Source organism: Centroberyx affinis, unplaced genomic scaffold (genome assembly GCF_046629955.1).
Source record: "Centroberyx affinis isolate AG114_WGS23_722 - 3 ecotype Tasmania unplaced genomic scaffold, CSIRO-AGI_Caff_v1 ptg004430l_1, whole genome shotgun sequence".
In the NCBI taxonomy this organism is placed as follows: Eukaryota; Metazoa; Chordata; class Actinopteri; order Beryciformes; family Berycidae; genus Centroberyx; species Centroberyx affinis.
The window spans coordinates 198459-221855 of record NW_027282106.1 but is presented as its reverse complement, the minus strand read 5'-3'; the positions used below and the strand labels follow the sequence as shown (position 1 = coordinate 221855).

The 23397-nt window shown below is 42.7% G+C and overlaps 1 protein-coding gene across 1 annotated transcript; it reads left to right on the top strand.

The window, feature by feature from the left end:
- Positions 1-513: 513 nt before the first annotated feature.
- LOC139665032 (ras-related protein Rap-1A-like) lies at positions 514-18979 on the top strand. The gene is made up of 8 exons (XM_071543974.1): positions 514-562; positions 5988-6076; positions 7288-7356; positions 7740-7796; positions 8646-8786; positions 12791-12934; positions 14490-14621; positions 18827-18979. Exons 2-7 carry the CDS (start codon positions 6020-6022, stop codon positions 14577-14579), a joined length of 558 nt encoding a protein of 185 aa, XP_071400075.1. The 5' UTR covers positions 514-562; positions 5988-6019; the 3' UTR covers positions 14580-14621; positions 18827-18979.
- Positions 18980-23397: the final 4418 nt, after the last annotated feature.

The window sequence follows — 23397 nt, the reverse complement described above, 5'->3', positions numbered from 1 at the left end:
TTTCTGATCAGGCCTCTGAAGGCACTCTGCCTAATTACAGGTGGACACTGGATGAATGGGTGGATGGAAAGGACCTGAGGGCTGCTGAACATGATGTAACTTCCATCTCATCTTTATCTGTTAGAGTTCTGGGATTATTTAGTCATGGAGCCTGTAATAATCTTAGATCATGTTAAAATGATTAGGGATAACAATTCACAAAAAAAACAAAAACAAAAAAAACAGCTTACTAATTATTTTGCATCTGTTGACTGACAGATTTCACCAGAAAGTTACTCATCCTTGGATCTTCCACTATGAAGAGTGATATAAATGTGCAGCTTCTTTGCAATAAATTAGTAATAATAAATAGAACACAAAATAGAAACAGGCTGTGTGCCTTTCTATTTACACTGATCATTACCATGCAAACCGTTACCATGCAAATGATTCGGGACAACAGCACGATCTGTCATGCCCTTTTAAGAAAAATGAGAAATAGTCAGGAATGACGTCTACTGCGCACAGAGGCCAGAGGGAAATTGACACTTGCGGAGCGGCGAGCGACAGCGAACGAGAAACGGTAAGTGGAAACGGCAAACTTTACTAGATGATAAAGGCTGTCAAATAAGTAATTTGCGACAGAGTGTACAGCATTAACATTTAGGGGACACTAAGCAAGTACAACAGGCTGCATGACGTGTGTTATATTTGGTATATAAATGAGAGGAATTCGGACTCTCCGCAAGTAGAAACGGACTGTGTGCACTCCCATTTTAGTCAAGGCCAGGCGGAAGGGCAGGTAACGTTAGCAATCGGCTATGGCTTTCCCGAGCAAATACATCGCAATATGTCTTGATATAAGTTCTGCCTTTGAATTTGAGTCCGATAAACGTTTGAACCTTATAAAGCGCCTAATTGCAATATGTTTCTGACGCCCTAGCTGTGTTTTGATCTTGTACTGAGAGAAGGAATGTGTCGGCTAGCTAGCTTGCTAGCTAACGAGCCACGGCTAGCTTGTGAAGTGTCGGCGGCCCATCTCAGCCAGTTAAAGCTAGCTAGTTAGCGGTATTTTGCTAACAAGCTTGTTAACGGGACTTAGTCTAGTTGCTGGTGTGAAATCAGATTCTGTATGGACAGATGCTTATCACAGTTTCCTGGATTAAAGATTATGGTATTTTACGGATTTATCTATGGGCGGGCTTCTGGAATGAATAGGATTTGAGGAATGTTATGGAAACTACGTTAAAATACCAAACATAGAAGGCTACATGAAATGTTACTGCTCTGGGGAATAGTCACAGCCGCAGATAGCAGGGAATTAGCATGACCTGGTGTGATCAGCGTATGCTACTGCATTAAGCACATAAGCTAGATACAGCGAGATAATTAAAATGCACAAATGACTTTCTCTTCTCGGAGGTTCAAGCTGCACAGCAGCCTGTTGCAGGTTATTTCTGTTGAAGGGAGTGTACTGGGAACAGGAAAGGTGTGTTCTCTATCCCTGAACTATAAACACGCAGCAGGTCTCTCAATCATGGCACCTTTATTGATAGTAGATTGTCATAGTCGCCAAGTTACCTAGACATTTCTGCGTGGATGCTGCCTCCCCTAAAGGTGCTTTTTTCCACCCTGTGATGATTGAAATGATGCATCTGCCTCATCCTGTGCCCTGAATCTCTCATAGCCCAGGTTTGCTGATGAGATATAAGCTATAAACCACTTCCCCCCGCCAAGCAAGCCTGCTGTCTGGGGTCTTGAACAGGAACAGAGACTGGAAGAGGCTATTTTAGTTGGTACTCCTTTTTCCATCCTATCAGCATGAGGCGTACTTGCTCTCTGAAAAGAGGATGTGGTTACAGGTCACAGGCCCCAACACACAGATGCATTTGACTGAGTGGCAGTTGTCAGTTACAGATCTTTCTCATAATTAAGTCAGGAAAGTTTTCTTGTGTAGTTTTGTTCTGACTCACACGCTTTCAGGCCTAGATAGTGGACCTAGATAGATATATCAGATAAGACCTAAGAAGCTAGCTAATTGCTGTGATCCTGATGAGTGGGTTGGTTTCTTAATTCATTTTTGGATGTCATTCTTATTATGCAGAATCTTGATTGTGGGCCGTTATTTTGTTAGCTCTCTTAAGTGAGATAGCCTAATGTCATTGTACTTGACTTCACACATCTGCGTTTCCTCTTGAGTGCTGACTCTAGAAACATCCTCATTACTCAGAACTCTTGATTTCCTGAGTGCAGACTGTATTTATCGGTCATAACGATCAGCCCATTTTCATTTGTTAACATTATGGTTTGCCAATGCGAGAACTTTTTTTTTTTTTTTTAAAGCTCTGGCCGCTTTACTGTAGCCTTTCCCCTGTCAGGTTCTCTGGTGTTGTTAACACAAGGTTATTTCCCACCAATAACTGGAGTGGTTTCTCGCTAAGCTGTGTGTGTACGAGTGATAGGGGAAGATGTGATCAGCGGTTTTGGTGGAGGTGATGAGTAACTAGTAGCATCGTGTCAACGTGAAAAAGGCGCCTCACCCCAAACCTCAAGTGGTATTGCTTTTCTGAGTCACACGGCAAGCAAAAAAGAAGATGGCACAACAGTTGGTGTCAGGCAGCATGATGAACGGATGTGCGATTTTTTTTCACCATCCGCACTGGGTGGGAGAGACAGAGGGCAGCTGTCAATCACAGAACCCTGCTGAGTCAGTAGCCATGACAGCTTCATTGCCATTGGATTAGTCCTGCTAGACCAGGAAGAAACACAGCGATAGTGGATACTGAATTCCAGATAGCTGATATAATGAGGGGAAATTGTTGATGTCGTAGTTCGCCGGTGAAGCCCTCTGCTCTCCCTGCTCTCTACTTTCAGTTTTGTCTAGTTTGACACATAGCCTGTCCAGACGTGCGTTCTGTGTAGCCTTGCTAGCAGTACCTCCTCTTCCCACTTCCAGCCTTACATGGTGACATACCTTCGGCCATAGACGGTGAGTGATGCAGTGATGTCATGGTGGAACATGCTTTCTGCGGCGTGTGGCTTTCCCTCTCTCCTTATTTGCTGGGGTTACTACGAGAGCAGAGGAATGGCAGCAGTGTGTTTGTTTTGTTGGGAATGACAGTGTGTAGTCGAGGGCAGTGGAAAGAGGGAGAGGTTTGGTTTTTAAGGGAGATGTCCTTACATGGCCTTCAGTGTGTTTTTGTGTGTCGTGAGTGTGAATATGTGTGTAGGCAGGCAGTTGAGAGAGTACAGCGTTGCGTGTAGTTTTCCTGGTATGAAAGTTTGTGTGCAGACTAGGTGTTGGAGATAGAGCATCCCACTCAATCCCACTGCTTTTTCGCCTGTTGGAGAAAAGGCTAAGGATAAGAAAGGGGTAGAAAGGAGAGGTGATGCCTAATTGCTAGAGATGGGACAATATATAAAAATTCATATATCGCAGTACGAAAATGTGACAATCGCAATATTAGCTACATTTTATTCTGCTGTAATAATCACAAATGAGACGGCTTGCCCATCACAATTTCACAAGCTGTCCATCGAAATTTGATTATTTGCACTTTGTAATGACATTTTTAATTGTTGTTTACATTCTAGCAGCCAATACCATGGTAGAAAGATTTGCGGCTCAGAAATAAACATGATACTGCACAGTCATACTTTTTTGTCACTAAACTTTTATTTATTACATCGTATCGTAGTTGTATCAAAACGTGAACCCCATAATGTGTATCAAATCATATTGTGAGATAAACATATCGTCCCATTCCTACTAATTGAACTTCAAGCAGAATTTGAAGAATCAGTAAGGTCATTTGGGTCATGGAGGGCAGCATTTGGGATCTGGGAAGCATCAAATTCTACTTTCCGATTCTTGAGAACTTGGAAGTAGGGGGTTCCAACTGAAAAACTTTCTTCTTTCACAGTGGGACTCTGGCTCATTACGTCATACTGGCAATTTGGTCATGTGTCGTCCCACCAGAAGTACAGTAGGCCCATGACCCATTTTGGGTCCTGAACCGTAGATTAGGAAACCAGGGCCTAAAGGATATATTTCATTTAGCCTACCTCAGTTTTTGTTTACCCTATGAGGACTGTGAAGGATAGGATGGATTCAACTGCACTATTTGGAGGAGGGAAAGTCCTCCATAATGACCTGCGAAGCATTCTTATAGTGGCCTAATCTTACAGCCCCTGTCTCTGAGGGGGTTCCTGATGTCATCCGTCTTTGCAGGGATTAGGCCACAGTGTTCATACAAGAAACATGATATGGGTAACTGACAAGTAGGGCCTAGCCCAAATCTGTGTGTGTGACACTGTGCATGCACTTGAATCTGTGCTTGAATATTTACATGCGAGTGCAGCGCGCATGTTTGCACGCCACTTGTGCAGTCCCATGCTTGTGTTTTTTTTCTTCTTGAGTAGCTCCTCCCGAATCGTGCACGGAGAACTTCGCTTTGTGTGTTGAGGATTAGTGAATATGAATTATTCACAGGCCAGGCTTCATATCCCACATGGTCACCCCTCGTGACTGGAGTTGGAGGTCCTTAGTCCTCCGTCCACCGCCCTGAGTATTTAGACGGAGTGTGCCATAAAAAAAACGGTGTAGGAGGGGATCATCTGCCTCCCAGAATGGCTGATTATTAGCTTTTGATCATTTGAAAAAAATTATCTAGCGAGACTATACTGTCTTCCTTGGGTCCTGCTTTTAACATAAGCCACTTCTTTATTCTCAAAGCTGCACTTTTCAACCCATGACCCAAAAGAGAAAATTTATTCTCTCATCTTGGGACCCATGTTCAGTAAAACATAAGCTGCTATTCATGGATGTGGGAACCTACCAGAAGTAGTCCTCTTACTCCAAGAAACCTGGTGCTACACTGTTCCAATTTTCCCTTCAGACAGTTACAATATAGTGTTCATTAATTGATAAATTAATTGAAATATCCGGTATGATTGACTAATGCACAGTTAGGCATAGGGACGGGACTTGCCAGATAGTTCCCAACACAATGGTATCACCACTTACTTTACCTTGAGTCAGTATTGTGATTCAGTTTTGCAATCTATTACAATTTACTTTTCTGTTCTTCTTTCATTTGACTGCAGGAAAATGCTGAAAAGATATCCCCTCAATCAACAGAATGCCAACGCGAATCATACTAATGAGGGAAAAAATAGACATGACTAGTTTAAAACGCTCTTTTGGGGGACCGTTTTATTTCCATTTTCAAAAACGTAATTTAATAGAAAGCCATTATGTGGTTCCTCTGAGAGCGGACCAAAAATCAGAAACCACCCACTACAACCAAATCTGAGAGTACCAGGCCTCGTAGCCTCTCTGTAGAGCCCAACTTGTTGTGACCCAGTTGGCTAACCCAACCGACGTTACGCCACGATGTGTGCCAACGATCCGAAGCCTCCATGTCGCTTAAAGGGATATTCCAATGTTTTCACAACCCCCCCACCCACCCCCCAATCTCAGTTTCCACTTCCCTCAGTTGTTGTCAGTTATGACGGGTCTGACACTATATTGTTATTAAAAATACCAAGAATGAGTGAATGATCAGTAAATTTGACAGGAGGGTGTGTTTTGGTGTGCGATGGCCAGATGATTGTGTCATTAACAGTCATGTCTGCCAAACTCATGTATCATCTCCCCTTCAGTTCCCCAACACACACAAACACACACACACTCTCACACACCACAGCTGGTTTGTGTTAGAGAGGGGTCACATACTCTTCACCTCCTCCACCCTGCAGCAGCTCCACTTATGGGTGTTCCCTCCATTGTTGTGCTGCTTCTTGTCCATACCTCCAGGAATGACTAGAATCCTTCCCTTCTGGAGTGGAAAAATCTGGGACCGGACTGGGAAAATTCCTCTGTTTTTATTTTTTAACACAGTTACTTTGAGCTGATTTTGTTGTTCTTTTTTCTCTCTTTCTCTCTCTTTTTCCATCTCTCAACCTATCTATTCCATTTCGCTTTTCTCCCCGTTTGTCCAGTGCAGACTGCTGGGCTGTCCGGTGAAGCGATCCCGCCATGCGTGAATACAAGCTAGTGGTGCTAGGCTCAGGAGGTGTGGGCAAGTCCGCTCTGGTGAGTATTCTTTCTCCATCCTCACCCCCTTCCTGCACCCCATCACTGACGCCTCTGCCGTGTTTCCTAAGGGCTTTGTAGCACTGGCTAGGATCACCATCAATCAGATGGCCAAAAGACAGTGCGCTACAAAGGTTTTGGGGAAAACTATCTGTGCTAAACTCAACTCCTGTTGTTGAGCAGTTCTACCCTAGAAGAGGAAAAAAAGCAGGGGAGGACATTTTTGTCATGGGATGCCTTGAAAACCCAGAACTGGGACTCTCGTGATGAAGCTGTCCTTTCCTTGTTTTTCCCTTTTAGGTTTTTCCATGACCCCTCATAGTTACCTTATGTGCTTGTTTTTCCTGCCAAGTGTGTAGGCCTACCTTCTTTCAGGCTTGTATTATCTCGTTCTTTGTAAATGAAGATGTGTTTGTTGCAGGGCCTTAGCTGGCTCTCTATTTGCTCACATATATGCCAGTTCTGGGCTCAGCTCTAGCTGTAGAAATCACCCACACATTTACAGTATAACATGAACTCCCAAATCATATTATGTAAAATTGCATTGGGTAAAAGGAATACTCATCTAGCCCATAGATTTTGACTATGATTTTCATGAATGTGATCAAGAACACACAAATGACAGGAAAACAATAATTTCCTGATAGAAATGAGCGAGAGATGGAATTTTGAAAACCTTGGGAAGTCACTTTGTTTCTGTCTCCCATCAGGAGAGCTTGGATGTCTGTGAAATGTTGTATGCCCTGCTTAACTAACACGACCAGGTGTGGAAGTCGGGTTAATCCTTCAAACTGGCAGGTCCTGACATGTTTAGACCTTAAGATGTTTTCAGGTGAACTCACTCTACCCCTAATGTAAACCTAACATAAAGAGCAGGGCTTTGCTATAGCAGAGTCCTACCTTTCATGTTGGTTTGTGTGCCTGTGTGCATGTCTATAAAACTAATTTAGAGATGCAGCTCTGGGCTTTAGGAGCCTATAGTCTTAACTTTTTCATTTGCCTCCTGTCGTCTCTGCCTAGCAACATCGTGAACATCCTCGTCCTTAATGTCCTATCGAGTTGTTTTGATAACTCTAGATGGACACGGTGCCGCTGTAGCACAGCTAGGAGACATGGCACTTTGGCCATATTTGCCAGTCCGGATGTCCTGTTCTTGCGGCCGGGAGGTCACATTGATCTGACATTGGTTTGGTCTGTGTCTTCTCTTACAGACAGTTCAGTTCGTACAGGGAATCTTTGTGGAAAAATATGACCCTACAATAGAAGACTCATACAGAAAGGTAAGTGTCCCGTCGGGGGAGAGGGAGAGGCAGAGAGTGCGCTGGCCTGGAATGAGCTGATTGCTAGCAGCTGGTCTGCAGGTTCACGTCATGATGCTGTGCTCTTGTTTTCTCTTCTCTAACCTCCCACCTCTCTATTTCTCTGGCTCTCTCTTTTTTTCATTCTTTGTCTTTCTTTCTCTCTCTCTTTCTATTTATTTTGATCTATTATCTCAGTACCTTTTTCTCTGTATTCTTTTTCTCTCTCAGTCATTGTATGCTGGCTTTCTGATTTATGATATAAAAACATAATACACATTGTGGTCATTGACCTGTAATAAAGCTTTGTTTTCTCTGAGTCTGTTCAACCTGTTCCTAACATGCCATTTTCCTGTCCCTTACAGCAAGTGGAGGTAGATGGGCAGCAATGTATGCTTGAAATCCTTGACACAGCAGGCACAGTAAGTGAACTCCATAGCTGTGGCATGCCCCTTCATACCCAGCATTACTGTGCATGATGATTCCTCAGTCAGTGTGTTGAACATTGACATTCTGTGTGATGGGCAACTCTGGTTGTTTACCAACTGAGCATAGCTTGGCAAGCTTGTCTTCCAGAATAGTAACTATTTATGGTGAGGAAAAAACATAAACACAAATCTGAGGCTTAGGGATGGCTCAATGAAGTTTTTGTTTAATTTAAAAAATGTGAATATGTGCGAGAAACCTCAGAGCAACAAAATCAAAAATCTTATTCTGTTGCTGAATAGATGACTTGGAATTACATCAACAGATTTTACCATCCAGTCATGCCCTGACACACTGTTGTGTAGTTTTCCCCCCGCACAAATCTACTGTGCCATACCCATACTTGCAGTGTGGTTTGTTGTTTTCCGTTATGATTTTTTCACTTTGATCCAGTACAAGTACGCTTGTTGGTAAGGTACTCTGATATATCTGTTGCTGGAAGGCATGTTGTTATTATGTCAGTGGTGCACAAGCATCGTACACATCTGTGCATGATTCCAGTAGAAAATCAATGGGTGCTGATCCTCGGCCGTATTCATAGAAGGCCCAGACTGGAAAAACTTAACAGAGATCATGTATATCTGCTGTACTATATCTGTCACTATATCCGTTTTGCAAGTACTATGTAAATATTTGTGTCCATCTCAACACCAGCCACACCAATGTGATTTCCTGGCAAGTGTAATGAACTTTGCCAATGAATATTTTCTAATCTGTAAAGAGACAAATGGCTTTGAACAGAGCTCATGGCCTTTCCTTCCTCTTTATTTGTTGCACCTGTATAGGAGCAGTTCACAGCAATGAGGGACCTGTACATGAAGAATGGCCAAGGCTTTGCCCTGGTATACTCCATCACAGCACAGTCCACCTTCAACGACCTCCAGGACCTGAGGGAACAGATCCTACGAGTAAAGGACACAGAGGATGTAAGTGTCTGCACACTGGGGTTCACATTTATAATGTGTGTACATTGGCCCTGCCTCATTTCACACCTGTAACCAGAGTATGAAACTTTCTTTTTTGGGCATTTTTGCATTAATTAGCCAGTCATAGTAGTGAGTTTTTTCATGATTTTGCCCACCAGACTACCTGCCAAAATGGGCGGTAGATTAGACAAACTTAACCAGCCACTGCCTGTAATGCGTATGAAATTGTGATGTTCACATTTATTTTACGCCAACACTCTTGTCTTTGATTCCGGTAACAAAATGTCTATGCCTCACCGGGGGATATTCAACCCTTAGTTATGTTTTTTTTGTACATAGAAAAGCGGTTTTCCCCTTCAAATCTCCCTCTCAGCTTGGATCTGTGACAGTTCAAACAAAAGGAGGATATGTCATCTGAATATTTTCCCGTTTTGCCGTTTGTGAGCAGCACATTTCCATTTCTCTGTATCTCTGTTAAGTTGGGAGACTGTTGGCGTGAGTGAGCCCTCCATCCCCTTTCTGCTAGGGCAGATAGCGCGTCAGCAGGATCTAGGATGCCCTTTTTTGGTGATCTGTGGAGGGAATGAATGTTACCATAACCCCCTCTCTCTCAGTCTTTCCCTCTTTCTCTCTCTCTCTCTTCCCCATCAGCCATCTGTAAAGCCCCCCCCCAGCCTGGCACAGAAGCTTTATACTTCTCCTCTCCCTCTCTTGCTCCCCTCCCTCAATATCTGTGCCAATATACTCCTCTGTTTTTTGTTTTGATTGGCCTTTCAGCGCCTGTTGCTCTTTGTTCCCCCCTCCTCCCTCTGGCCTGCCTTGTGGTCGAACTGTGGTCTGGCACTCTGTGCGGGTGATTGGACTGTCAGGAATGATGTGCAAGGAAAGCCCCAGCTCATCAAAAACACACTGGATTGTGAGGCTGTGGTACTTCATTAGAGTCCCGTGGTTAGGGGACTGGGGTTAGCCTCAGGCTAACGGATGGATTGCAGAATCAGTGGCTCCTGAACATGGAAGAAAGCAGTCACCATCCCTCGTCTTCTCCTGGAACTGTGTTCCTTCTGAATATATCCCCAGTATAAACAGTTGTTCTTATCTGGCCATTACGGCCGCTCCGTCAGCTATCGTTCCACTGGTGATTTAAGCCTTTAGCTACGACGACCACGACATCTGTTTATCTTTCTTTGCCCCTTGCAGGAATGCAGCACCAAAGGAAATGCTTAACAAATTCTTTTTCTTTCTCCTTTTCATCCAAGAGGACAGATTTCGGACAGGCTTTCAAGCCATTGCAGAGCAAGAGCAGTCATTCTAATTGTTGCTGCTGCTGCAGCTGTTCTCATTCTCAGCGCTTGATGGGAATGCCACGGACCATTTACTGCAACACTGGCAAAATGTACAGACACACTTGGTATCGCCAAGCTCAATTAAAAGGCCTTTTAATGACCTGTGCATTGAATGCAGTGGGGGCAAATTCCTCCTCCTGAGAAGACTTGTTAGGAGTCTCATGAGGTGGAGAGTAAAGTAACTGATTAGTCACCAGTGTATTAAAAGCTCACATCCCTTATTTCCTTCCACTGTTCTTATGTAAGAGAGGTCTTATGACTTTTCCGGGCCAGCTCTGTCTCTACTTGTGTGACTGGGGTGGTACTAATGCCTGACTCCGTGCTTGTGACTCACCTCTCCATTTGGAAGTACTGGCTCCATTCATCTAAGCTAGGCTATGCTTCCCTGTTCTGTATTCTCGGCAATCCAATCTCTGGGATGCCATTGTGGGCGGGATAGGACCTGTCTGTAGCATGTTAAGAGCCTCTGAACAGATTCTCTGTGGGCTGTGTGGATTCTACAAGTAGGCTAACGCTGCCTCTGTGCTGCTGACACTGAACATTTTTTCTTCCCTGCATACCTCCATCCTTCCATCTCCTCTCTCCATCCCTTCATCCCAGCTTGGCTTATAGTTTGTGTTAGAAGGGCATACCACTGGTTCTCCTAGGACCCCTGGGAGAGCTGTCGTTCAACAGTCCAGTCTGAGGACTTGTTTGGATATCAAACATCAAGCAGCAACCTCCATGGGGTTAATCCAAACATCCTCACTTCCTGTCGTCTGCCCCACAGCCCAGAGAGAGAGAGAGAAAAGGAGAGAGAGGGAGAGAAAAGAAAAAAACGACACTGGAATATTCAGCCTACACCTTAACAAGTATAACATTCTCTGTAGGCGCTTGGCGATACCCCCGTCCAAGAACAACCTCTGAACACTAGACACTTGTGGAGGGGAAAAGGTTTGAATAAGTGAGCAAGTTGACGCATGTCAGGCTACAACCATATTGCTTACAAATATGCAGTTTTTCCAGATCCACAAGTCATGTCTGGGGGCCATTTCTAGACAAGAAGTGGGGAATGAAGGCAGGGTTTCCCATGGATAGATTTATTTGTTGCAGGCCCACCACGAATAGATTTCCTCAGCTGATATATTAACGGCGCCTCTTGTGCTGCATGCAAAATTTTCCACTGCTTGTTTCTGTGTCTCCAGCTTGCCCCGCTCTGCCACCAACACAAATAACCTCTGAACTTGTGGCAAACACAGGGGGAAATGCTGATCCCTTTCTGCAGCAACTGTTGCTTGCATCTTGATGCTTGATGCTTTTCTTTCAGAAGTTGGACTGTCAAAAACATACTGCAGTGGATCATATGCGCGCACACACACACACACACATACACAAACATAGCCTTACACTATCATGTAATTCCAGAGAGCAGTCAGAGCATGGAATCCAGCTCAAATGTTAGAAAACATTCAGGAAGGAAAACGATGTTATCCTGGCTGGGCGGGGCTGCCATGACTTCCTCCGGGCCAGCATGCTCCCTAGATAGCCAGTCAGGAAACAGCAGGCAGGATGAGACGCATCCCAACACCCTGACTGCCCCTGCTCTGCCCACTGTGACAGTTAGGGCTAAGGTTTTGCCCAGAATAGTCCCTTCCTTTTTTATTTTTTTCCTTGACCTTGCTCATTTAACATCTATGAACGAGGTCTCAACAAAGGAAAAAGTGTTGCACATTCGGGAGATTCCAAAAGCGGTCGCACTTCATTTAGGTGGTTGTGTTGTTAGTGCAATTTCCACAGTCATGGGTGAAAAGGATGTCCTTTTTAAAGAAACAAAACCAAAAGAAACCGCATCCACTGCTGTTTTATATTGGTCCTCTAATGCCTTTGTTTCGGTGTTGGGTAACCTAAATGATTTTTTACACAAGCTTCCCCCGAGGGATGGATTGATTTTCTTGATTGTCTTTGTGAACCTTTCATCTAGGCTTCAAATTAAATTGAATAGACTACTTAGCCGTTGATGATGATGGCCCCCCTCTTATAATTTGAGTTTGCACATGAAATGAGCTACATTGACTAATGAGTGCCCCCCTGGTTCTCTCATTACCTCCAAATCTCTGCCTATCTCTCCTTCCATTCTCCTCTCTTTAACTCCCAATGTTCCCTACTCCTCCTCTCTCTCTCGCTAATCCTCTTCCTCCTCTCCCTCACCCCAACCTCTGCTCTCTACACCCTCGCCCTCTCTCCTTCACGCTCTCCCACTCATGTTGTTCCCCTCTCCTAAACTCCCCCATCTCCTCTTTCTCTCTTCCTCTCTTCCTCTTTAAACCCTCAATCTTCCTCTTTTTCATTGCCCTTCCTCCCTTCCATTTTCCTCTCTTTTACCCAATCGTCATCCCTAACTGTCCCCCTTTCTCCCTCTCCGTCTTATTTCTCTCCTCTATTTTTGTAGACTTATTCAATTATGACACTCAAAATTAATGTCAATCACGTCTGTCCTTGATGCTGATAAAAACAAGACTACTATATATGTAATTAGGATTTCATAATTAAAAGGATAATCATTTTCTGTCTATTTGTCCATTTATTCATTTTACCACCGCATAATTATCAGTATATGAACTACTTAAAAAGACAGAATTAATACTTAATATATTTTATCTGTTTTCTCTTGCCCCTCCTCAGGTGCCGATGATCCTGGTGGGGAACAAGTGTGACTTGGAGGATGAGCGTGTGGTGGGGAAGGAGCAGGGCCAGAACCTGGCCAGACAGTGGAACCACTGTGCCTTTTTAGAGTCCTCCGCTAAGTCAAAGATCAACGTCCTCGATGTGAGTACACACAGAAACACACCAACACCCATATTGTAAACAAGTAATCGACAAAAATCAGCCACAATATCACATTCATCTGTTTGAGTTATTCCTTTTGTGTTAGGAATTTGTTTAATTGGTATCCTAGTCTTATTATTGTCATTGGATAAATGAAGAGTAACCTCACCAGGAGGGGCTTTTGAATCACCAAAGACAAGCATGGTTTGCTTGAGATATAGAAAGGTATGATGTCAGCTGTGTTATGGTTATCACACAGTGCCACACCCTTGTCGAAGCTACTGTGTGTGTATACAGTGTATCCATTTTAGAGATAAGGTTCAAGTGAATGCTCAAAGGTGCTGTGGTGTGTTATAGGGTTGTCAAAAGTATTGATACTTTGATAAGTATCAATACTAAAAATTTGAAATGGATACAATACGCATTTGCAACAGTATCAATACCAGCAGTGCTTTCTCTTAATAAAAAATCAAACATATTATTTCTCCGCCTCCACTAGCCACAAACACACTCACACCCTGCACCGCTGCCCACAGCCCCTCCTCTCACTAGTAGCAGTCAGCTGGGTTGTTGCCTCAGTCAGCAAACAATGCTACAGAGTGGTGCCGACGAAGGGGGTAACACGTCACACTTGGCGAAGCACCTTAAGGACCGACAGGCCAGTCTATATAAAGAATTTTGAGAGGTTAGCGAAAGCTCCCGTTTCAACATCACTGAAGCATTAAATATTTATCATAAACGTTAACGTACCCTGCACATCATCCGTTTTAGTTTAGCTACCAAATCAAACGTTAGCTACAGAGCTGGCTAACGTTATCAAGTAGGTTTGCCAGATGCCCGGTTTTCGACCGGACTGTCCGGTTTTTAGATGCGTTGTCCAGGCCCGGTCAGAAGGCTCGACCGGACGTTGACATGGCCGATTAAAATGATTCTGTCAATAATAATTCTGTTGCTTCAACAAGCTAAAAGTGTTCTGATAGGCTGATGACTAGAGCAGGGTAATCTGCTGTGTAAGTGCAAAGTTTTGAATGAGTTTCATCGGGCCGACGTTATGGAGAAGCGTGCGTCTGTCTGTCTGTCAGTCCATCTGTCTCGTTTGCACCGGGATTTCCCCCTGCGTTGTCGGATATTAAGGGACTAGTTTTGGTCTCTGTGTTTTTTGCTTAGTTGCTTACAGTCTATGCTGCAGAGGCCAGGAGGCAATATGATGTTTCACATGCTTGTGCAGTATAAGCTCACTCCCCTCAATAAAAAAGAGCAAATCATGACGGCGATCGACACCTGTCAATCAAAAATGTGTTGTTTGATCTCAGACAACTTGAAAATATTGTTTTCATGTTAAAATATCATTTTAACATGGTATTGAAAATGGTATCGCATATCAATATTTTCCTGGGTATTGTATCGAAGTTAGAAATTCTAGTATCGTGACAACAACCCTAGTGTGTTAGGGTCTGCCTTTGTACGAGGCGGAGGAAAACGAGTTCACCAGTGTGAATCCACTCATTGTGTCTGCTCTCTCTCCCTCTGTCCCTCTGTTCTGTCTCTCTTTTAGATCTTCTATGACCTGGTCAGACAGATAAATAGGAAAACGCCAGTGGAAAAGAAGAAGGCGAAAAAGAAATCCAACTGTGTCCTGCTTTAAAGACCCCCCTCCCTCCCAGCCCCTGCAGCAGCTCTGAGCCAGGTGTGTATGTGTGTGTGTGTGTGTCTCTAAAATCTCTAACACCTCCGAACAACACCAGCCATAAAGCAGCTGACATATTCATAAAGTCATGTAATAGCTTTGATTTTTCATAAGATATTTTGGAGGATGCTGGCTACGTTGGTTCTAATTTTATCACTCATCACAGTGTATTACTGACTTTGTTTGCCTGCAACTCAATAATTGGTTAACGGGACTAATCTATTCTAAATGAACTGACCTCATATCAACATCCTAAACTGGGCAGGAGTAATCTAACTGGACCCACGATATTTAAAGGTGCTTTTTTGTATATAGTTGATCCAGTGCAGCTGCCTGCGAGTCGTTCAGTTCAGTTCAGTTCAGTTCTGCTGCAGCCTGGATTAGAAATGTAGCCATTGTCCTAAGAGGAACTATTCCATGTGACAATGGATCAGTCAGGCATCTTGTTCATAGGGTATATGTGTAGGACGTGTCTTGTTACTTTCTATAAACTGCTGCAGTTAGCATCTCATGACGGTGACTCGCATTCCTTTGCCGCTGATGAGTTACACGCCCAACAAGTATTTCTGATAGGCTGGCATCCCTGAGTCAGACTTAAACTGTGTGAAGTGCTTTCATTAGCACTTTTTTTTCTTATTGCACCATCTCTAGCCAATGAATGAATGAGTCATTGTGTGATGGGCTGGATTTAAAAAGAGGACATCAGCAGGATTTTGCATTAGCTAGATAAGTCCGAGGAAATATCTGTCACACAGATTGTTTCCCAGTAAAATTAAAGTTGCTTCTCCATTTCTTGCACTGTTTTCTGGAGAAGTTTGAAAACTATGACACTGATATTTCCTGTTAGTCTTTCAAAACAGACTAACTTGCCCTGGTAATGTTATGTTTGCCTCTACTAATATTTTTAGGAAGTGATATGTAGTCTTTGTCCTTTTTTTAGATTGCTGTCTGACAATCAGCTGCACTCCAGGCTGTTTTGTAAGCACTTCTACTGGCCATTTTTTCCTGCCACTGTTACGAACACACTCTGATTAAATAAAAGGTTACCAGTATGTGCATTATTGAAGCTACTGGCTAATACAAACAAATTGACCAAAAACACCACTGTAGGTCAGTGTGAGTTAACGTTCACTATGAGATTTTGATAAGATTTAACCCTAGTTAACCCATCCCTCACCAATTTAGAAAGTCAGTGTAAAGCATGCTTCCACCCTGATGTGGAAAGTTTCCCTCGGATGATGACTTTGGCTTAATTAGTTGAAGAAATCTCTGAGATCTTTCAGTGTGCATTCAGCCTCACATGGAGATTACCAAAGTTGGGCCTCAGTGTTTCCAAACATTGAAGCCAGTGAAGCCGAACACCCCTTTGTGTTCGTAGACAGAGCAGCTAAATGTTTGGCAGTAGACTACTCTGACTGACCCACCCCTACATTTGGTCAGTGAGACTAAAGGGCAGGAAGGTGTAGTAATGAGTAGGGAGACTGTCCTTAACACAATATTCCACTTAGCACTTGAGCACCATGAAAACCAGAATATAAACTACTCACCAAGATCTGATGCAGCTGGGATGAGTTTGTAGCGTTTGTAGTGTTTGAATGAGGCCAAGAAAATGGTCTGAAAACTTACATTTAACAGATTCAACAACATATACCGCTTTAAGACAATAATGCAGTAATTCAGTCGTCATTTTGCATTTCTGTTCTTGGTTTACACTGAAATTAGTATTTAAAAATAAAAGTAGATCCAGTCTCCCAAACAGGAACTATCTCTCCTAAATGGTATCCCTCCGCTATGTTCTCTTCTATCAATATAAATGCTATTTGGCGAAATTATGTCCTAAAATGTTTGACCAACTGCCAACTGAAAATCACAGTAGTGGGATATGTTGTTGAATCTGTTCACCACCATGTTAAATTCAAAGCTACATTCAAATGAATGGGAAGTAAAAATCAGAACGCTACAAAACTCGTCCCAACTGCATCCGATCTTGGTGATTAGTTTATAGTTTTCATGGCGGTCGAGTGCTGAATAACCCCCATGTTAAAACTAAGTGGAATATTGCTTTAAACTGGAGGCCACTGGAACACGCCTCCATGTCCGCAGGCATCTGCCATGCTGAAGTGTCCTTGAGCAAGACACTGACTCCTTATCAGCTTTAGGGACGCCATTCTGTAGCCGACCCTTCGCTCTGAGCTCCCTGTGCTCAAGTGAAAAGAGAATTTCCTTACGGGGATCAATAACGTATCGCATTATCATATATTCTCATTTTCATTAAATATTTCCTGAGTGGGGCCTGAGTGTAGTAATAGTTGGTGCTGCTGCAGCAGAGAAGAGTTCAACTGCCTCTGGTATTATGTCTGATAACACACAGGGTCAGTTAGACAGATATTGTCAGTAGTGAGGTCTCTTTGTTTCTGAAAACTGAAATCGATGTAGCTGAACAACCCGCAGTGGTACAAGACTTTCAAGTGCAGTCACTGAGAATGCCTTAGAATCACTGTTAATACGTTTGGGCAATGTTGTCAGAACGGGGCCTCAGTGTTGCCAGACATTCAAACCAATGAAGCACAGCCAGCCGTAGTACTGTTATATCTGCTTTCATCAGTTAGTTTTGACAAGCCGGAAAAAAACTTTTGATATGGTCACCAATAACACACTGGATTAGTGAAACGGACAATGCCGCTGCCCCAAAACCTCCATATCCGTGTAGCTGAACCACCCACTGTGTCCCTAGGCCTGAATCCATCTGTGTTGGTCAGTTAGTGGTGTAGAGTGTATGAGAGTGGGGCCTCTGTCAGCAGGCCCCGGGGCGGTGTCTGTCCCCCCCTGTACCCACGCCGGCCAGCCCAATGAACCAACACTAATGGGATTACAGCCCTACTGTTCCGCTGCTCACAACACACCAGCTCTTATACTGGGGGAGAGGGAGGTTAGAGAGCCAGCCTCGGATGGGACGGAGAGAGAGACTTGATGGGATGTTTCACTTCGGTACAACATGGGTATTTTTCAGAAAGTTCACCTCAACATGACTCAGTGAAGTGTAAATCTCTGACTTTAGCGGTCCCTAGGAAATGTATTCACCACCAGTGTTCAGGCTGTTTTTCATTTCTCTTTAGCAGTAATTGCAAATAAGTTAAATTTCTCCTTGTGAGTGGTAACTGCTGAAATTCAGTGATGAAATGAGCACCTTTGTGCACTTACAACTCATCTTTGCAATTGTCGACCCAGGTACTGGACAAGCAAGGGACTAAAGCAGGGCTGGAAGCATAATACAACCTGCAAATATAATCTAGCAGGCCTATGATTATGTAGCACACCCATCCCTATTAGGATAGTAAAGTTTACCTTACCTTATACAAACAGCCCCCCTAGTGGTAACAGTGGAACATACTGTTTCATAAGCTAGGTTGGGTTGTGTTTGTATCACTTCTGCATTTTTGTAACAGATAATGTTGACTGCGTACAGTATGAAACTTGTGAAAGTAAACTGCATAGCCGACAGTGACTTTAGGACTGTGATAAAGTAGGAGATGGGCCCAATCCATATATCGGCCACAGTGCCTGTTACCTAGATTTTAACTCGGTGCATCTGTTGTGGCTTGCACAAATCAAAAGGGAGATGCATTTCTGTTGTTGGCTTCGCTTTCAAACTTTTTTTTTTTTTGGGGGGGGGGTGTGAATGTGCATCTGGGGAGAAGGGAGTCGTCGTTTCTGGACGGGGCCTCTCCCTCCCCCCTGGTTACCTCATTCACAGCTGGCCTCACTTCCTGCTTTCAGACTAGGAGGTAGATGCAGGAGGAGACAATCTCATCACAGCTAGTCACTGTTGGGGAGCCGATATACACGCTGCGAGATCACATGTGCACTTGTACAGCCTTTCGTAGGGAGACATAGCAAACTTGATGAGCCAACTTAAGTCCATTTATATAGACTTGACTTGAACCTTGATGTGTTTGTCGTATCCCCAGTTTTGCGAGGCCATGATCTTGTCGTCTTCTGCTGCGTTTTCCTCCCAGCTCTCAGATTTACTGCTATATAGAATGGGTTGGGTCAGCAGATGTAATGTAGCTGAATGACCAGTAGAGGGCAGCGAGAACTCGTAGATAGCACAGTGATGTTCTAGCCAGGATTGAATAAGGCATTTATGCATTGGTGACTTTTTAAAAACATTTTCCATACCTGTCTTGCCCCCTCCCACCTTTCAGAATGCTGTAATGAAGAACTGTTGCCCTGATTGGAACGTGCCAGCATTCCAACAGCCCCGCCCCCTTCCCTCCATCAGCCATAAACGGTGAATCAGCTGACCGATCTGCTCCTATCAAAGACGAGGATGATCTAAACGAGAGAGAGAGAGACAGAGATGGGGAGAGAGATGGAGAGAGAGAGAGAAAGAAAGAGAGTTGGAGAGAAGACTCTGGTCTCTCACCTCTGAGGACCTTCCTCTGTGTCTCTGCATCAGTGTGAACCCTGAAAGGACAGTCTCCATTTCCGCACCAACAAAACGCCACCACAAACTGATGATGATGTTGATGATAAAAGCGCTACAAAGCCTCTGAAAGTATAAAAAAAAAAAAACCGTGTCCATGATCTGCCTACTTGGCCAGAGAGCAGCCCCGTATTTTCATTTTTTTTTTTTTGAGAGTTTAACAAAAAGAAAATAACAATGTTAAGAAGGAAACAAAAAGTTAGAACTTCGATTCAGTATTTTTCATATTTGCAATATTAATAGTGTATTTGAAAGACATGGAAGTTGACCTCTTTAGTTGTATGATTATAAATATTCTTCAAAAATGAGCATGAAAAAATGCATCTGTTATTAAGTGTAGATGTTTTCAAGTGAAATCAAGTGGAAAAGTGAGAACTTTTTTATAGCCATACACCTATCCTCCATGCCTGTCATGTCATGTCAGTGATGATAGATCAAGGTCCATATAATATGTATTTTTTTTATTTTATTTTATTTTTATTTTTTTTGCCCTGTTCATGGACTTCTCTTCTGCAAATATCTCTCTCTGATGTGACTTAATTTTATACTCAGTCACCGGGATTTCATAGCTCCCATAATATATTCTAATGCCATTTTTTGCATAATAATGCTTCAGAAAAAATGGGTCTTTTATAGAAGAAATATGGGGAAAAATAAGGATTGATTTCTATGTCTCTTGAAGCTGAAATATATTATACTAAACCAACTCTAATAATGCTTCTTGTGTTTTTCTGTCAATGATGTTCCAGCTTTTATGGATTATTAAAGTACATTTTAGTACATTTTCATTATATTGGTCAATGTATTTTTGTGAATTAAACTTTTATCCAAAGCGGATTTGACTGATTTGAGAAGAGTGAAATTAAAGGGTGTTGCATCACAACCTACAGAACACATATTCTCCGACACCAACTAAGGAGAAAATGGCAATTGCATGGTGACTGTTAGTCAGCTCCGGTGTTAAAAAGCTGTAATTACATATTGATTATATACAGTGAATGCAGTCTGCTAATTGATCAATAGATAGTATAGGCTTGGGGGTTGGAGCGGGCAGTCAGTGCCCTTAGATATGTATTGAATAACTAGCCTATTTTAGTTTGTGATTATCAATATTAACTTGACTACAGTGTGTAAACAAACGTGTTGATGAGGGGACCTCGGATCGCCTGTTACTCTTGGTGACCAGTAGGAGGCAGTATATGAACATAAATCTCACACTAGCTCTTACTAGCCTATTGACTGAGAGCCTGCATCTAACTAGTATATTACATAATGTGTCTTAATGTCACAGTCATTTACGATGCAAGTAGTGTATTAAGCAGTTTTCATTTCATGGCGATTCTGCTTTAGACAGTATGCAGTGGGTACAGATTGGGGAAGAGGAAGGATGACATATAGCAAAGCCTGTCAACTGGATTCAAACCCCACAATGTTGTAAATGCATTGTATATGCCTTAACTCGAAGCCCCCACATTTATCCCAGTTACCTCATAGATTTTTAGATAGGATTTTCTATGATCTTCTCACCCCGATTTCCACCTGTGCAAAGAAAAGAGAGAGAATTTAAAACCACAACAAGATGAAAGGTTGTTCATTGTTTGAAGTTCAAGTGAATGTCGTCTGATGAAATAACAGCACAATAGTGTAGACTCTCTTAAACATCAACATGCAAATAAAGTCTGATGAATGCTTATACTACTGCACAGGGAGGTGATTAAATTTGATTTTGAATTTAATTTTAGATAATATAAAGTATCCAAATCTCTTCCCAACTTAAATGCGTGTATTCATACCAGGAGATGAATGCAGAAGCAAAAAAAAATGAATGTCTGTGTTTCGTCAGAAGTCTTAAAAGAAACAGACAGGCGGGGAGCTCAAGCGCTTCCTGGAGTTTTTTGGACCCTTTTTTTGTAGGGGAGAAAAAAAAACTGCTGTATCATCTAAGCTCCTTATGTCTCCAAGGAGGATGTGTCAAGTGGAGGAGGATGCTAAATGTCTGGCGGTGAGAGCGGTGGAGAAGGGATTAGCGCGTGTGACTCACTTCTTGCTCTTGTTTTTGACTCTTATCACCTAAACTGCAGCCTTGATCGGGCCCTTAATCCCTTTAGTGGCTAAGAAGCGCAGTAATACCCAAACACTTCTGCATTTATTATCCTCTCTCAAATAATGCCCACCGTCATCCTCCACACTCCCTCGGCTGAGGTTGTTTCATCCTCTCCACGTCCCCTTGGAAGTGTGGGAGGACGACGCAGCACCAGGTGGGCTTGAGTCAAAGCTTAAGCTCTGTCTCTGTCTTGAGGAATATCATCCTCAATGGTATACACAGCTATGGGTACGTGTACTACAACAGAATCAAATGTGTAAAACAATGTACAATACACTGCACCATTTTGACCTTTTAAGTGTGAGTTATTTCCCACCTATCACAGCAGCATTTATCAATATGTTGAATCCATTTTTTCACCATATACTGACTGAGGATCATAGACTTGTGGAGACTGCTTCAAGCAATTTAAGGAAGAGATATCCCTTATGAGGTTTCATTGCGTAAGACATCACATGTGACTTAAATCTATTCAGCATTATTATTTGAGACGATTACTTGAAAACATGCAAGTGTTGCCCCACTTTGATGTGCGCTGTGTCTTGATGAGAGCTTGAAATAGCATAATTATTGTCTGTTTAGAGAAGAATAAACATAGTTTTCCAGGCAAGACTAGGCGACCTTTTCATTGTTGATCATCACCCCCTTTGAACAACTGAGTTACTTTATTGGACAACGGCAGTAATAACACACAGTCAGGACATTGCTGACAATAAACTGAGATAGATGAATTCTTGAAGAGGGACTTCTAACAAACTGTGAGCTTCCATCCACTCAAGGTCCCTGAACCCATTATAAAAGATTATATATTTCTTCAGTAATGTCATCCCTTCATTTCCTACCTACCCCCCCTCCACACACACACACACACACACACACAAACACACGCCCTTCCCCTTCTTTCCCTTGCCAGATCAATTAACAGATTAGTGGTTGCGTGGTATAGATTGAAGGGATGTCTTCTGTGTCTAATGCATTTTCTGGAGAGGGAGTGAACATGAGCCTCACTGTCAGGGGGATATTGACAGTTGGGAGTGCAAGGTTATGTTTTCCCTCCAAGGATTCCTCTGCCATTTCCTGCCTGTAATTTATTTATTTTGATGATGTGCACCGATACGACACTGGCAGTGATATTCGGTTAATTCTATACTCTGTATCTTCTCTTCTTTTGCATGTTTACTCATTCATGGTTGCAGACATCACACTGTTTTTTTTCATTGTTTTCATTTCATCCGCTGTGTGTTTATCTCTTTCTGTTGTGCCTTCTCTCTCTGGCATTTCCTCTGACTTTTCCTGTCTCTGATCTGTTCATGTGGCGTATTCTTTCAGTATCAGTTGTGTACACATGGCTATAATGTTACTGTCCATGTTTCAAATGAATTATACTGTATATTTTCATGGGAATTTATTCCAAAAATTAGATAGATATTAACATTTTCCTGTGTCAGATGTGTTTATCTGACATACGTTGACTTTTCTCTTGGGCCACATTTTTACTTTTTATTGAAAATATACCTCATTGCCATGTCAGCATCAACTGCTCTGCCTGTTCCTGTATAAAATGTGTTTTCATCTTCTTTTTTTCAAATATTGATGGCTGTATAATTTTTCTATTAACACCGATAATCTGTCCTCCTGACTGCAATCACATGGTTTTGTAATTAAAATCAAGGGTTGCAGTTCTCATTAGCAGTGGCACCTAATTGAAAATGGATGATGTTTCTCCCTCCGGCATTCCCCTGTGTTTGCATGAGGAATAAGGGGCAATTTGTACAAGTGGATCCCACCTGTATTTGCACAGGCAGGCTTGCAGCACATAGTCTAGACCCCTATGTCTGTGTTTACTCTACTCCACATATAGCAGTATAGGTCTGTGGCTTGACTGTTTAGACAGCAGTGTAACTCTTTCATTTTGACAGCCACTCAGTTTCAGTCAAGAGAATAACACATGCTTCTTTCAAATGCAAATCTATCAGGTCAGCTTGATCCCCTGACTACTTTTTACAGGCAGTGGTTTCAAGTGCTTTATAGTGATGTGACAACAAAAGAAACGAAGCACACTTCAAGTAGTTTTCCAAATATATGAAACGTTATGGCAAAGTATTTCACCTCACTTTGTTCGGTCAGGGAAGCTTCATCCCAACAAGCTTCCTGAAACATGGCCTGTACAGTTTGTGATGACAAGA